Below are 14,998 nucleotides of genomic sequence, written 5' to 3'. Positions count from 1 at the left end.
TTGTTTTGCAGCTCTACAGCTCCATGGACTTTGGAAGACGGTGGCAACTTATGCACGAACGTATCACACCCAACAGGTTTTACTGGTAAGCTCCACCCACATATCCACTACCCTCTTGGATAAAGAATTGTCAGAGAGCGTAACACTCAGGATAATACTGGACACCTTCAGCACTTGGAGACACGTGTGTTCTAGCCCTTTGCTACTCAGTGGGGTTCATGGACTGGCAGCATCAGCATCACGTGGGAACTTGTTAGAAATCTCAAGAAGGACTTCCTGAGTGGGAGTCTGCATGTAACACGGTCCCTAGTGATTCAGTGTGTACATTAAAGTTTGAGAAGCACTGGGCTAGGCTGCTCCATGAGAAGGTCATGACCAGGTGCTCTTAGCTGTGTGCTAATCTCCCTTTGTTTGAGAAGAGTATACACTTTATGTACCCATTCTAAAAATAGTATTTCGTAAAATTTACTCTAAAGAACACTAGTTCCACAAAATGCTTCTCCTTCCTTAAGCATTTTATGGTCAAGTAATTTTAAGTCCTGACTATTTAACTCTGACTTATGGAATACACAGTGTTCATGTTAGGATATTTAAGACTCTGGAGAAGCCCTGACTGAAGAGGCTTCCCAAACTTATTTCACTACAGAATCTCTTCTCATGTCACACATGATGAATCCTTGAGAACAACTTCTGTGGAGCGCATTTTGAAAAGCCTTTTTAAAGAGTGAATATATGTTCCAAATGGAAAATTAGCCCTCCCCCTATCAGAAAGTGTTTTTATTAATTGGTGTTCCTATAGATGAGTGTGCTATTTTTACCTTAGCTGTAGCAAGCTAAATCTGATTTGGTATAATTTTATATTTTATTCTTCCATGCTGCAATGTGAAAGCGCTTCTTACTTATATCTGGCTTTCATTTTAGCAGAGGTATGGCCAAAGGATTAGAGATTAGGAAGCACGCATCCATGTGTTTAATATGCTTAATTATATGCTTAATTAAAACAAAACCAGAATTAATCTTTTAAAGTAGTCTCTATTTCATATCTCTTTTTAAGCACCTTAATTCAATGCCCTTAAAGATTCATGAGATAGCCATTTTTGTGGGGATGGTGTGTATGTGTGTGTGTAGTGGGGGATGTTGATGAGTACTTTATTCACACCAACATCTTTGAAAACAATGGCTCCATCTAGCCCCTTCTGTCCCACAAAACTATGACTAGAATTCAGAAAGCTAATTGCAGAAGTTTCCTGTGAAAATGCACTGTGTACCAATGTACCGATTACACACAGTTAAGTGGGTGTGTGTGGGATTTTAGTGCTCTTGACTCAACACCTGGACTATCTTCACTTATTTTGCCCATTTCAGACCAATTGTTATTTGGTCTACAGTATTATTATACTTATTTGGTCTGTATTTTGAACTATTAAGATTTTTTAATAGAGTAAGGCAGAAAAAGAAAATACTTGTTTCCCTGATATTCCAGCTATGTGACTGGAGGGACCAGGTTCTTGGTCCCTCGAAAAGAAAAAAAAATCACTCTGCTATTTCTGGAACAGATTCTTGAGATGGTGAGGCTATAAGCTGACTAGGAAGTCAAGTTGATGGAAAAGGAAAGTACAATAGACTGGATGAGCCTTGTCATCATTTCTGAGGGAAATTAAATTAAGTGGATGAGGGGCAGCATTTTCCTATGTTTTGCAAAGAACAAGAAGAGAAGGTTCCAGCTGCGGTCTGCCCTCCCCCTTCCTTTGTGTAGCAGAAAGAATAAATCCCCAGGTCCTGATAATTGTATTTCATCTCTCCTGCACTCTGTGATTCTTTCATATATGCCCCCATGGGGAAATATAAACGTTAGTGCCCTGTACTGGCTAGCCAAGTGGTAGCTGGAAATTCCATCTTCATAATTATCACTTCTTCGTTTCTGATGTTTAATTGCCATGATTATTCTTCTAGGTGTCATAGGAGTTGCAGTGGAAGAGCTCATTTTACACAGACATTTTTCTACCAGTGACAAAATACACATATATATAAAGCTCTAAGCCATGTGTATAGAAGAGACATAGCCTATATGGGTTAGGAGTAGAAACATTCATTTGGAACCTCCTTGAGAAAAGACAAAGCCTGCATCTGTCTGGTGTGTAGAGCCCCGCTCTGGCTAACATAAGGACTCTTCAAGCTGTGGTTCCCTCATCTCTGTAATGGGAACATGATTCTTCTTTCAATTTCATAAGGTTATTTAAAGGACCAGATATGATCAATTGGACATTTGGCAATTTCATCTCTTCAGTTTTCATATCAGATTTATACTTTGTACATTATAAGTCATTAAAAATTGTGCTTATTAGCATTTCCAAAGACCATGGAACCTAAGTGATGTTATTTTTCTGAGACATAAATTTGTTTCCCATGCATGGTGAGATTTTTATAACTGTGGACATCTGATAACAATTGATTGGATCTAATTTACTATGAAAGATCCACTTCTCAGCCTAATCTCTACTGCCCTCTACTCTTTATTGAATCATTATTCTTGTGAAGTGGTACAACCAAAACAAATCAACAACAACAACAAAAGACCTAAAAATACTTCTCTGGGAGGGATGGTGTAGTGATGTGGTATTGGGAACAGTGGGGCACACTGGAGGGAGTGCAGTCATGCTAAATTAAAAACAAGACATTGAAATGAAGGATGATGTTAATACTTTTATTTTGTATGTGGACAAATAGAGTGAATGTGCAATTCACAAGTAATATCACCCAAATATTGTTGTCTATAATTTGGAAATTTGAAATTGTGTAGGGATAGATCCATTGTGAATGTAAGGGTTTTTTCCCCATGGTGCCTTCAGTTAATGGAATGTAGCACCTGGAAGAGATTTGTGGAAAAAACACTGTGATCCAGAAGTGATTTTTGTGAAGGATGCGGGAGGAAGAACTGACCACACATGCCTCATATTTGCTGTAATGGCTGTGAATGTATGTTGGGAATAGTAAGGGGCTGCCACTATTATCCATTTTCTCCTTAGTGCCCCACAGTGCCTTTGAGTTAGGCAGGGCATGGGGCATAATATTCATTAGCAGCAATAATAAAAGCTTTATCTGGAGATAAAATTTTCTTTGTGAATTCCAGATGTTCTAACCCCATCAAGGGAGGTCACCTAGGAATCTTACATTATAGAGCGATTCAGCTATGCGATGCATACCCAAAGAATAGTACTGACTGACATGAAAACTTTTTCTTTGTATGTGAACTTTTCATTTGATACCTAGTTAACAGGCAGATCACCGGGCCTGTCTTATGTTCCCATTTATCACCCCCAACTACTTCAGCAATTATAATTTGCAAGCAGAGCACAAAAGTGGAATGTGTGTCTTAATATAATCCCTTTCTCATCTGCTTGGGCAAAGCTATCATGGGGAAAAAGTATGTGTTTTCTTTTGTTTTTGTTTTTTTTAAAATACCCTACTGAGCTGCAAATGAATAGTATTTCCACTCTTCCATTGGGAGATATTTAACAGTCAGGTGCATTCTGCAGCGGGAAGATTGTTTTCTTTGCACATCCAATGTGAATTCTTGTTGTGGTTCACAGCTTTGCCTTTATGGCCCCTCACGCTTCCTAGGTGTTTACCTTCTTCTCGTGTAACTGGGCTGGCCTCTGAGTGCCTCTGGTCTGATGGCATTTGCTTGTATAGTATTGTGAAAGAGAGAAGGGATATCTCCAATATCTCTTCCTTATTAACTTGCCATTCATTATTCTGTCTCCTGAAAGATCAGAGTCTTTTTGTTCCAATTTCTTGCCATCACTGCAGGAGGGTATTCTGATGAGGTAATACATCCTAAAGCATCAGGGACTTTAAACTCTTAATCCTTTTCTGGAATGTTTGGGTTGCAACAGTTACTGCTCTTGAGAGTAAGAAACCCTATAAGGAGTCAATTGATGTAGAACTGGGTTTAGATCAGCACACTTTAGAGGGTACAGCAAGAAATTTCCTTGAGGACTTGTCTTTTGAGCTGTTATGATGCCTGGTTGCAGGCTGATTAGTGGCTGGTGTGTAGGTACAGTTAGGATAGGCTCCACATCTCTATTGTACTTTAAGGCCAGTATACTCACTGTAGATTTCTGGTGATGGCTGTGCCAGCAGCTTCTCTTCTGGTTTTCAGAAAGACCATGGAGGAGGGTAGGAAAAATGGAAAAACAGATAGAAGGTCCAAGGAAAATGCCTTTTAAAGGAGAAAGGGATGATATGGAAAGACAACAGACTAAAAGTCTTATTATAATCATATCTTTCCAAGCTTCTATTTTCCTTATTTTTCCCAGTTTATTTTTGTCTGCATATGCTCATTTATATGTAGCCTACACACATTACATGTGAATTTCTACAATCTACTTTTTCTCCTCTTAATGTTCTATTATAGCAAATGTTATGTTATTATAAAATCTTTATAACCATCATTTTTAATTGTATATGCAATACTTCATTATATAAAGATACATACTATATTACTGTGTTTTATTTTTATTGGCCATTGGAAATTTACACATATTTGATTACCATAAATAACAGTTTCATTACTATTTTGTGCATATTTTTAAAGATTAATTTATTTATTCATTCATTCATTCATTCATTCATTCATTCATGATAGACAGAGAGAGGCAGAGCCATAGGCAGAGGGAGTAGCAAACTCTCTGTGGGGAGCCTGATGTGGGACTTGATCTCAGGAACCCACGATCATGACCTGAGCCAAAGGCAGATGCTCAACCACTGAGCCACCCAGGTGTCCCTGTGCATGTCTTTAACATCTAGGATTGTTTTCTTGCACTAGTGTCTAGGTAACCCAAGTGAAAACTTTGATTGTGTTTTTCCCAGTCTCAGCAGAGTGTCACATTTAAATATTTATGACCCAAATTCAGTACTGAAAGCATTTCAGTGCAGTGCTACTTTTTACTGAACATTTTCTTAAATGGGTTGCAAAGAAGCATTGTATCACACAGCACAGAGTGAGTCTTCCTAAAACTCCATTGTCTGTATTTGTATCCCAAAGTCCTAATCATCCTGGGTTACTTTCTCATCTTCTCCATCTCTTTCTATGGGCTTATTGTCAGAGCGGTGCCCTTCCAGAGCTCTCCTCCTCCCCACATCTACACCTCTGTACCCAAATCCACAGGCTTCTCTTTTATCTGGTGACCTACCCTCTGTTCTTTGCTTCTTCACCCATCACTCTCACCTCACCCCTCTAGCGGTGTAATATTTGTCAGGCACACATCCCTTAGAACATGGAGGAGAAGGAATTGGTAATTGTTAGAGCTTAATATTTTTGGCTTGATCACCACCAGAAAGGAAGTAATTACATCAAAATACATACACTCTGAGTATCTTTAATACCTGTCATTAAAAATATTATCAAAGCTGGGACACGTGGTGTGACTCAGTTATGTGTCTGACTCTTGATTTTGTCTCAGGTCATGATCTCAGGGTCATAAATATTGAGTCCTTCTTTGGGCTCCATGCTGGCTGTGGAGCCTGCTTAAGATTCTCTCTCAACCTCTCCCTCTGCCCTACCCTTTGCTCACATGTGCTTTCTTTCTCTCTCAAAAACAAAAATTATCAAAGTTGTGTGCTAACATACATTCCCACCGAGAGCACATGCAAACATAAGTCTGTTTGTGGTTAATATTTCCTCATTGTGGCAAGCATTTTCCAAAATGGCCCCTGGTGGTCTCTGTCTTCTGGGGACTACCCCCATTGTATAGCATGCTTGGAAGCAGTTCCTTCTCTGCTGAACCCTTCAGTTAAGACTGCAGCCATGGCCAACACATTGATTGAAGCCTTGTGAGGGACCTTGAGACAGAGGAACCCACTTGAGTCACATCCTGATTCCTGACCCATAGAAACAGGAAGATAATAAATATTTGCTGCTTCTAGCTGCTAAGTTTTATGGTAGTCTGTCACATAAAAAGTGTGCACGTGCCATTTTGGAGAAGTGTTAATTTCCCCTAAGGCAAAACCTCCCTCATGTCTGGATCCTAGGCCTCCCCATCTCTGCATAGTAGCAGCTGTGGATGTAGAAGACATTGGGCAGAGAAGCAGGAGGTAAAAATAGGGAGTGATTACCTTGAGATAACATGGTTGGTGTGAACCCTCTTGCACCTTTACCTCAATTTGAACTCTGTAGATCTCACATGTTCTGAAATTGTATCCTATGTTTTGCTTCAAAAATGGCCTCCTTTTACTCATCCAGGAACTCATTTAGACCCTAAACTATAATTCCTGAAGAACTACATGGCGAGTCATCTTTAGGCTATTAATACATTGTCCACGACAGAGACAGAGTTAAGGAACAGGCGGGATCATGTAAGATTGCTTCCTGGAAAAGCAAGGACTTTTCAAACAAAGTTAACATCATGGCCTGAATTTTTGAAGCTGCCTCTAAATGTGCATCTACAATTTTGCAAACACAGTCATTTGCAATCTCAAGTAATGGGATTTAAGCATCGACCTGATATAAGAGATCAGATTTAGAGGCCCTTTGCAAACCAGGGTATGCCACAAATAATATTTAATTCAGCTCTCCCTTACATTTTTAAAACGGTGCGGCAATTTAAAAATGCATTACATTCAAAATAATACATGCAAGGTCAGGAGGGGAGATGTGAAAACTCAGCTTGCAAGCAGAAATCAGTTTCTACTTGGCTGATGGGGGCTGCCCATTCTGTATGTCTGGTTGCATCTTGCCCTCAGAAGACCTATGTTAATGCTAAGAGCAAGCACAATACTCAAAAGCTATACATGGTAGTCAGCCAGTGCCCTGAGGAAGATAGAATGCTCACCATTTTGAATGAAGTCAAGATATGTTGGACTCATGTGACAATGATGTTGAGCACATATGTGTTCTATGACAGACAGGAAATAAGGAGACATATGGAGCTATGTACTTAATGACTTCTCTATTATGAGGAGAAGACATCATACTTGACTAGACCTTGGCATATCTGGAAATATTTGTGTATGTTAAACAGAATTCAAAGATAGCCACAGTACTCACCTAATCCAGTATAAGAAAAATTCTAGAACACAATGGAAATACCATTTCTCCTTCTTTCCCTAGCTTTGGCTGGTGTCTTTGGAATTAGACACATGACTTACAAATGCTTATTCCACCCAGATGATTATGTGTAAGGCATGAGAATATTCATTCAGCTCAGAGACAGTGGAATCTCACTGTTAAATAAACTTTCAGAGGAGAGTAAGTTTGATTGTCCTCACAGTTGGGGAGATTTGAGATGGTAATTGTCCTGTGAGGGCCAGGTCAGGAGAGATCCTGTGTAAAGTAGAGCACCTTGACTACTCTGAAGCCCAGATTGCTCATGCAGGGCTTGCTCCTTACATGAAGAAGTGGGGAGAGTGTACATATGGATAGTAATGAATTGTTCTGCAGCCTCACTAATAGGGAGTAGGAGAATTGGTGAGTCAGGAAGAGGCCTAAGGAGAAAAGGAAGAGAAGAATGGTGAGCCAAGCAGCCCAAGGAGAAAACACCAAATTGAAGGCTTGGAGGCTGTTTAAAATGCAGGTTGGATACAGGGTTGCTGACAGGAGTCACTCTTTTTCTCATTGAGGAACTGTAGGAATGTTCTGTTACAGCTTGGGCTAGGGGTGTATATTAGTCTGCTGGGCCTGTCATAATGAAATACCATAGACTGGGCAGTATGAACAACATAAATTTATTTTTTCATATTCCTGGAGGTCAGAAGTCTGAGAGCAAGGTGCCAGTATACTCAGTTTCTTGTGAGAGCTCTCTTCCTGGCTTGTAGATGGTCACCTTCTTGCTGTGCCCTCCCATGGTGGAGAGGGAGAGCAAGCTCTGGTGGCTCTTCTTATAAGGACACCAATCCTTAGGGATTAGAGCATCAACATCTGAATTTGGGTGGGGGAGATACAGACCAGTCCATATAGGGTATAAAGCCTGGAAGAGCTTGGAAAGGATGCAAACCTTCTAGAGAATCTCTTACCAACAAGGGTTCTGGAGCAGAAAGGGCTAGGTGTGTGGGGAAAGATGGAGAGGCAATGACAAAACTACACATATAATTTTAAAAAGAAACAAACGCATTTACCTTATTTTTTCCCCTAATTGTAGACACAATGAAAGCTTGTGTAGACATTTAAAAGGAAAGGCAGGAAAATAAAAAGAAAATAATTACCTATAATTTCACTGTTCAGAGAACACCACTTAAAAAAATCAAGTACATCTTCAGAGATTTTCCCTATTACAATATAATTTTGAACGTAAAAATTTAAGTTTTCTTTTTTTAAAATTTATTTATTTATTTATTTATTTATTTATTTATTTATTCATTCATTCATGAAAGACACAGAGAGAGAGAGGCAGAGACATAGGCAGAGGGAGAGTCAGGCTCCATGCTGGGAGCCCGATGTGGGACTCGATCCCGGGTCTCCAGGATCATGCCCTAAGTGAAAGGCAGATGCTCAACTGCGGAGCCACCCAGGCATCCCAAAGTTTTCATAATAATTAAGATCATGGTGTTTATAGGATTTTTTATCTTTTAAAAATGTACTTTAACAGGGATGCCTGGGTGGCTCAGCGGTTGAGCGTCTGCCTTTTGCTCAGGATGTGATCCTAGAGGCCCGGGATCAAGTCCCACATTGGGCTCCCTGCCGGGAGCCTGCTTCTCCCTCTGCCTATGTCTCTGCCTCTCTCTCTGTGTCTCTCATGAATAAATAAATAAAATCTTTTTAAAAATATTTAAAAATGTACTTTAACATTTTCCTGTACCATCCTCTACACTTTCCAAATACAATTTAAAACTTATATTATCTGCATTATATTCTAATTGGCTGATATGTAACATAATCATTCATCATTTAACATTGATCTTACTTCTAAACTTTTACTATAATAAAAGGCATTGGAATGTTATTTTGAAAACCATTAATAATTATTTGTCCAAACTCTGATTATTATACTTTTTAAGGTTAGAGTGCCAAAGCAATATATATATAATGTGGTCATGCCAAATTGTTTTCCAGAAAGTTTATGCCAGTTTCCACCCCAACTAGTAAAGCATCACTTCACTACACCTCATAAAAATTTAATTTAAAAAAGTAATCTAATTCAATATGCAAAAATGGATTTTCCTTGTATTAATTTGCATTTCTTATCAGACCGGTGAGTTTAGACATGTTTTCAAGTATTTATTAGCCATTGTATTTCTTTTATGTGGCCATCTGTTTTTTTCTTCTTCTTTATTATGAGTTCTTTATATGGATTCTCATTTTGTTTCAATATTGTACCCAGTTTGTTCTTTGGGTTTTAATTGCCTTATGATTGTTAACATACTTCTTAGTTAAAAAAAATGATCAAATCTTTTTATTTCTCCCACTATAATGTCTTCTTTTATTTCATGGTCAGACAGTGTCCTTGAACTGTGATTATGTGTTTTCTGATTTGTAATGCAACTTTATTAAGTGATATATGTAATATATTTTTATATATTAGATATACATTGTATGTAATATATACTATGTATAAAGTACATATACTATATACTATGTATATGTTATATACATTAGGTAATATACAAGCATAAAAATGCTGAGAGTTCTCTGGCACTATGCTTCAGAAATCTCATAATAGTTGTCCATATCATCTTGTGACCATTTTATAATCAGTTTAATAAATTAATAATCTTATTCATATTGATGGATTTTTTAGAATTGATAGAATTTCTATTTTTTTAAAGTGAAATAAAATCCAATTAACATGTTCCCACTTAGTTCTGTGCCCATGAACCGTTTCCTCTGATGATTTACTGCAAGAGAAGCTCTAGTCATGTTAGGTACCTTGATGTTCGTGGCATTAGTTAGCTCTTATTCTACTGGATTGGTTGGTCCTCTGTGCCCTGAGCTGGACCTTAACTGTGTTTAACTATTGTTTATAACACAGCATAGAGCCTAACTGGACAAGTCTCCTCTCCTGCAAGACCTAGCAAAATAAAACAAAAGTAGAACCCTGACTTCTTTTTTCAAAAAGTTGTTCTTGGCTTGTCTTACTCATTTGTCTATCCCAATGAATTTGGAATTACTTTATGTTCCCAAATCTACCTCCACCCCCACCAAAGCAGCTAATTAGACTATTGATTAGAATTGCAGCAAAGCTATGAATTCATTTGGAGAGAACTGAATCTTTTTCAATATCCGGTTTTCATTTTTGGCCACATGGTTTGTCTCTTCTTTTACTCCATTTCTGTGTGTTCTTCAGAAGAGCTTTATAGCTGTCTTCATATGGGTCCTATACATTTCTAGTTAACATTTTCCCTAGGACTTTTCACTTCCGGTGCCATAGTAATACTGTTTTGCACACAGAATCTCTCTTCAGATTGGCATGATTGAACTGGGTAACCATGATGTGTAGCTGTAATTTGCCTGCATGCATACAAAGTTGGTGCCATTATATACTTTACAGTACAAAAAATATGTCTTTTGAACTTTAAACTAACTTTAAGTGATTAGGAGAGTGTGATAGGATGGGACTAGGGATTGATTTTTTTGCAGAGGTTTGAGGATCTACATAGGAGGAGAGCACTGCTCTTAATAGTTGTGTGACAATTATACCAAACTGACCAATGCCCCATCTCCGACCAAAGCCCCATCAGTCAGAAGGGGGACCAGCTGATATACCTTACCACTGCCTCCTGACTAAATGCCAGTCCTCTCATCCTGGCACATAATAAGTACTTAATAAATATTAGCTATAAAATTAATAATAAAACAACTTAAAAGCAGAGAATTGGAAGAAGTGACCATCCTCATTAATTAGGTGGCAAATAGAACTTGGCATCTCTTTAAACTAAACAAGGCTGGGTATGTCTAAATACCTTTTTTTTTTTAAATTTTTCACATTCAAATCCCATTGCCTAATCATTGGTGTTTGCATTTCTGATCTGTTTTTCCAGCTCTCAGTATATGTCTATTATTATTTTTAGAGAAATTTATTTTTAGAGAAAATTATCTCTGGCTTGATGTTAATAAAATTAAATAAAATTTATAAAGCCATAAATTAAAGATGGTGCTGTATCAGATCATGTGTGTTTTAACAGATGTGATGCAGATGTTAAGAACAAGTCCATGTGGATTGCCCACGGATTACGGCCAGAAATGATAAACACCAAAAGAATATTAGAGCAAGTGTTATCCCTGCTCAGAGTCTGCAGGCCTCTGATTAGTCTGGTATGCTCAGCCAAGGCTTCTTGAAGGAGTTGGGATTGGAGAATCCTGAGTAGTGGGTTGAACTGTGAGGAAGGGAGGCAGGTTTTCCTGGGAAGAGAGAATGGTTGGATCAAAGCAGAGGTCATGATATGCTTGGAGAGCAGTTAATGGTTCTGCTAGAGTAGGGTTGCTCAACCTCAGCAATTTGGCATTTTTGTCTGGATGATTGTCCTGTGCATTTGTAAAAGGTTTAGCTGGATCTGATCTCTATTCCATAAATGCTCACATCACCCCTCCCCAAGTTGTGACAACCAGAAATGTCTCTGGCTATGCTAACATTGCCTAATATTCTCTGAGAAGCGTAACAGCCTTCTCGAGCTAGCCCCCGCTAGGCAGAACCACTGTGCCAGAACAATAGGATCTGCATTCAGAGGCAGTGAAAAATAAAACTGGAAGTAGACTTAATTTAGATTGTGTAGGGCCTCACATACTGGGGAAGTGATTTAGACTTGTCACTCCAGCTAATGGAGGGCATTCATCTTTTGTGTAGGTGAATGGCATGATATACATGTTTTATGAAGATTTATTAACATATGGCACTTTTTTTTGAGATGCTTAAGTGCATTTCTGTGCAACTCACTGTCAGTAGATAAGCTATTGGTTTTTCTCAGGACAGATGCAAATCTTCTCTAGTATCCTGATCCTAAGTTCCATTCTCCACTGAGAAATTATGAAATTGTAAACTTTTGAAAATACATATATCTAGTATATGTTTTTTAAACCACATTTTTGTGTACATCTTAATTGATAAAATAGGTTTAAAATTTTTATTAAATTAGGGGTTTAATAATTTTAACATGGCATTTTTTTATTCTTGTCATCTTAGAATTTTTGTACACGTGAAAGCAATTTATCACAAAGTTTTCATTATACTATGTGCCCATTTTAGAGCTTTATTTTTTATGTATGCCTCACCAAAACAGTTTTCTGTATGTGTGTATAATTTCATAAAGATCATTTAATGATGGCAAAATATTGCACTGACTTGATATACTCTCATTTAGACTAAAGAATTATGGAAAAGTTGGAGTAGAAAGGACCGTATAATGTTATGTGGTTTGGTGATTTCTCTGACAGTGTCCTTGAAAGCTCTACGGGGGTTCAGATTACTTGCCCCCGGGACCATGTGATTCACAGAAAAGCCTGTAAAGTGTTTAGTGATCCAGTCCTTGGGTCTCCTTTACCTACTTTAGCCAGAACTACTCAGCTTCTGCGTAAGTTTTATACATTAGGCTTCTGCATATAATCTCCTTTGAAGATAGAAGACCATTTATTGTTTTATTTTTATTTATTTATTTATTTTTTAGATTTTATTTATTTATTCATGAGAGACACAGAGAGAGAAGCAGAGACACAGGCAGAGGGAGAAGCAGGCCTCACGCAGGGAGCCCAATGTGGCACTCGATCCTGGGGCCCCAGAATCATGCCCTGGGGCGAAGGCAAGTGCTAAACCCCTGAGCCACCCAGGGATCCCCCAGAAAACCATTTATTAAAGAAACAAAATGTTTGCAAGATCACTGATCGAGACTGGTCTTTACATTTTACACAAGCTGCATAGGGATGGAAGTCTTCCGGATAGCTTTCCTCCATGCTTCTAACACCCTGAAAAGTCCAGCTTCATAGTTTAAATGGTGGCCAAAACTACATGAACCATTGTATTGATGGAGGACATTACCTGGTGACGTTCTCTGTCAATGGGCTCACTGTGTTTTGATGAAGAGATAATTGTCCACACTCACATAAGCATGGCTTTGGCAACTGGGGTGCTCATTCATAGAGCTCCGTGGACAGAGTACGGCCACTTGTAGGGACTGGATCATAGGAGATGGGCCCTTCCATCTCTGGTGGCAAATGGCACCGAGGATCATTCATTCAGTCACACCCTAACTGGTGCTGTTCTCAAAGGGATGTCGAAAACAGGCACTCCTTTTAGGCAGGTAGACTGTTTCAACTGTCAGCATCATGCCTCTCAGACCCCAGTTTTCTGCTTGCGTACGTGTTTGTGTATTCCTGAATCCAGCAACATCATATTCTACTGCCTGGATCCCCTTTGCTTACAATGAGGGACCAAAATCTTGATTCAAGAATCTGTTGTTTCTCCTCCAAACCAACAGGCAGGATGGGTTATCCTGCTTCAGGCATCTCACTCACACCTGCTCTTTAGGAAGACAGCTTGGATGATGGACTAGCGGCAGGCCCCACCCCTTCACATGTCCCCACTGGCCAGTGCATCCTATTCAGATCCTCTCCAACCTTTTCCTCCAGCAGCATTGAAGGGAAGCTGTCAGGTAATTTGGGAAGAAGTGTACACAGTGGAGGCAGAGAGGGTGCCCCTAGGGGAATCCTGCTCTGCCCACTCAGCATTTTGGATGGATGCACAGAGACTGAAGTGTTGAAAAGGTCAGTCCCTGGGACCAGGCTGATCTATAAAAGGTAACAAAGTATGCAAGAATTGTCAGGGAGCCAGGCCGAAAGACTTGTGGGGTTAAATTGGGGTGGCCATGCACTTGTCCACATGACACCGGGAACAAGAGGTCCAAGATCTTGCTTCATACATTTTTTAGCATTATTGCCCCTGTTTAACAAGTGTCATTAAAGTAAGCAACAGTGAAATAGAACAAGTAGAGTCGGGTTTTATGACTGTTTTTTACTTCCATGGAAGAAGAGATTTGGAACATGGATCACTTAACTGGGGGGCGCTTCCCTGTCTGTCTGTCTCTCTCCCTCCGTCCCTCCTTTCCTTCCTTCCTTCCTTCCTTCCTTCCTTCCTTCCTTCCTTCCTTCCTTCCTTCCTTCCTGTGATATTTGCTAGGATTTTTCCAGAACAGAGAGAAACTCAATAAATTGGGTAGAGAAAATTCTGTGACTTGTGATATATAGTGGGAAGAGAATTTGACTAGAGGATAGGGTGTCTGGGTACAAATTCTACATCTTCCCTAGAATGGCACCAGGCCTTGGGGCACTCAGAGATTTCTCTGGCTCTCTGTGTTTTCATCTTTAGAATTCAGAAGGCTGACCAGAACGTCTTGGAGGCTTGGCCCAGTCCTTTGCTTCTGGGAGTCTGTGATCCTCTTGCAGACTGGGTGTTGGTCTCCAGCAGTAGGTGGTGGTGTAAGAGGAAATCCTGTCCACTCCTTTGACTGAGGGGAAGAATTTTGTTTCTCAGTTGATGGTCAAGGAAGAATTTGCAGTGGATTGACCTGAAATGCTTGTTAAGAATACAAATTCTTGGGTCTCACCTCAGAACTCTTGATCTGAGTCTCCAGACCTGGACCTCAGGAATCTCCACATTAGTACTTTCTCCTGGCAAATCTTTTGCATCTCAGGTTTTAGAAACCAGAGAAAGTCTTTACAAAGTGATTTTGAAAACCAGGGAGGCAAATTAGTGGACTACCAGATGTTGTACTTTGAGTTGAACAGACTGGGTCTCCTTAGCAAAAACCTTCCCTTTTCTCTGCAGCATCTGACATCCACAATTAGGCACAAGGCCACCTCCAGGTATCTCTTGAAGTGCACACAGTCCATGCTAAATGAGATAATACATTTAGGTGTGCTTTGAAAACTGTAAAACATTATTAAAATGCTTTGTAACTGCAAAATGCTGTCTAGATGTTAGTCATTATAAAAAGAATGCCTTTAGTTTTTATAAGCACTGTGGCATGAATGAGATTATTGATTTTTCTCTATGTCCATTTAGATGTATTTACTGAG

General features: G+C 39.2%; 1 protein-coding gene across 1 annotated transcript in view; it reads left to right on the top strand.

Moving 5' to 3' along the window:
* The window catches only part of SORCS3 (sortilin related VPS10 domain containing receptor 3), a 587,544-nt gene that overhangs the window by 378,062 nt on the left and 194,484 nt on the right, over positions 1-14,998 (top strand). Inside the window, exon 5 of the mRNA XM_041738191.1 lies at positions 12-85. Within this exon, the coding sequence (XP_041594125.1) occupies positions 12-85 (74 nt within the window). The remainder of the gene's footprint in view (positions 1-11; positions 86-14,998) is intronic.

This window comes from Vulpes lagopus, chromosome 2 (assembly GCF_018345385.1).
Source record: "Vulpes lagopus strain Blue_001 chromosome 2, ASM1834538v1, whole genome shotgun sequence".
Lineage (NCBI taxonomy): Eukaryota > Metazoa > Chordata > Mammalia > Carnivora > Canidae > Vulpes > Vulpes lagopus.
This window is presented reverse-complemented; position numbering and strand designations above follow the sequence as displayed.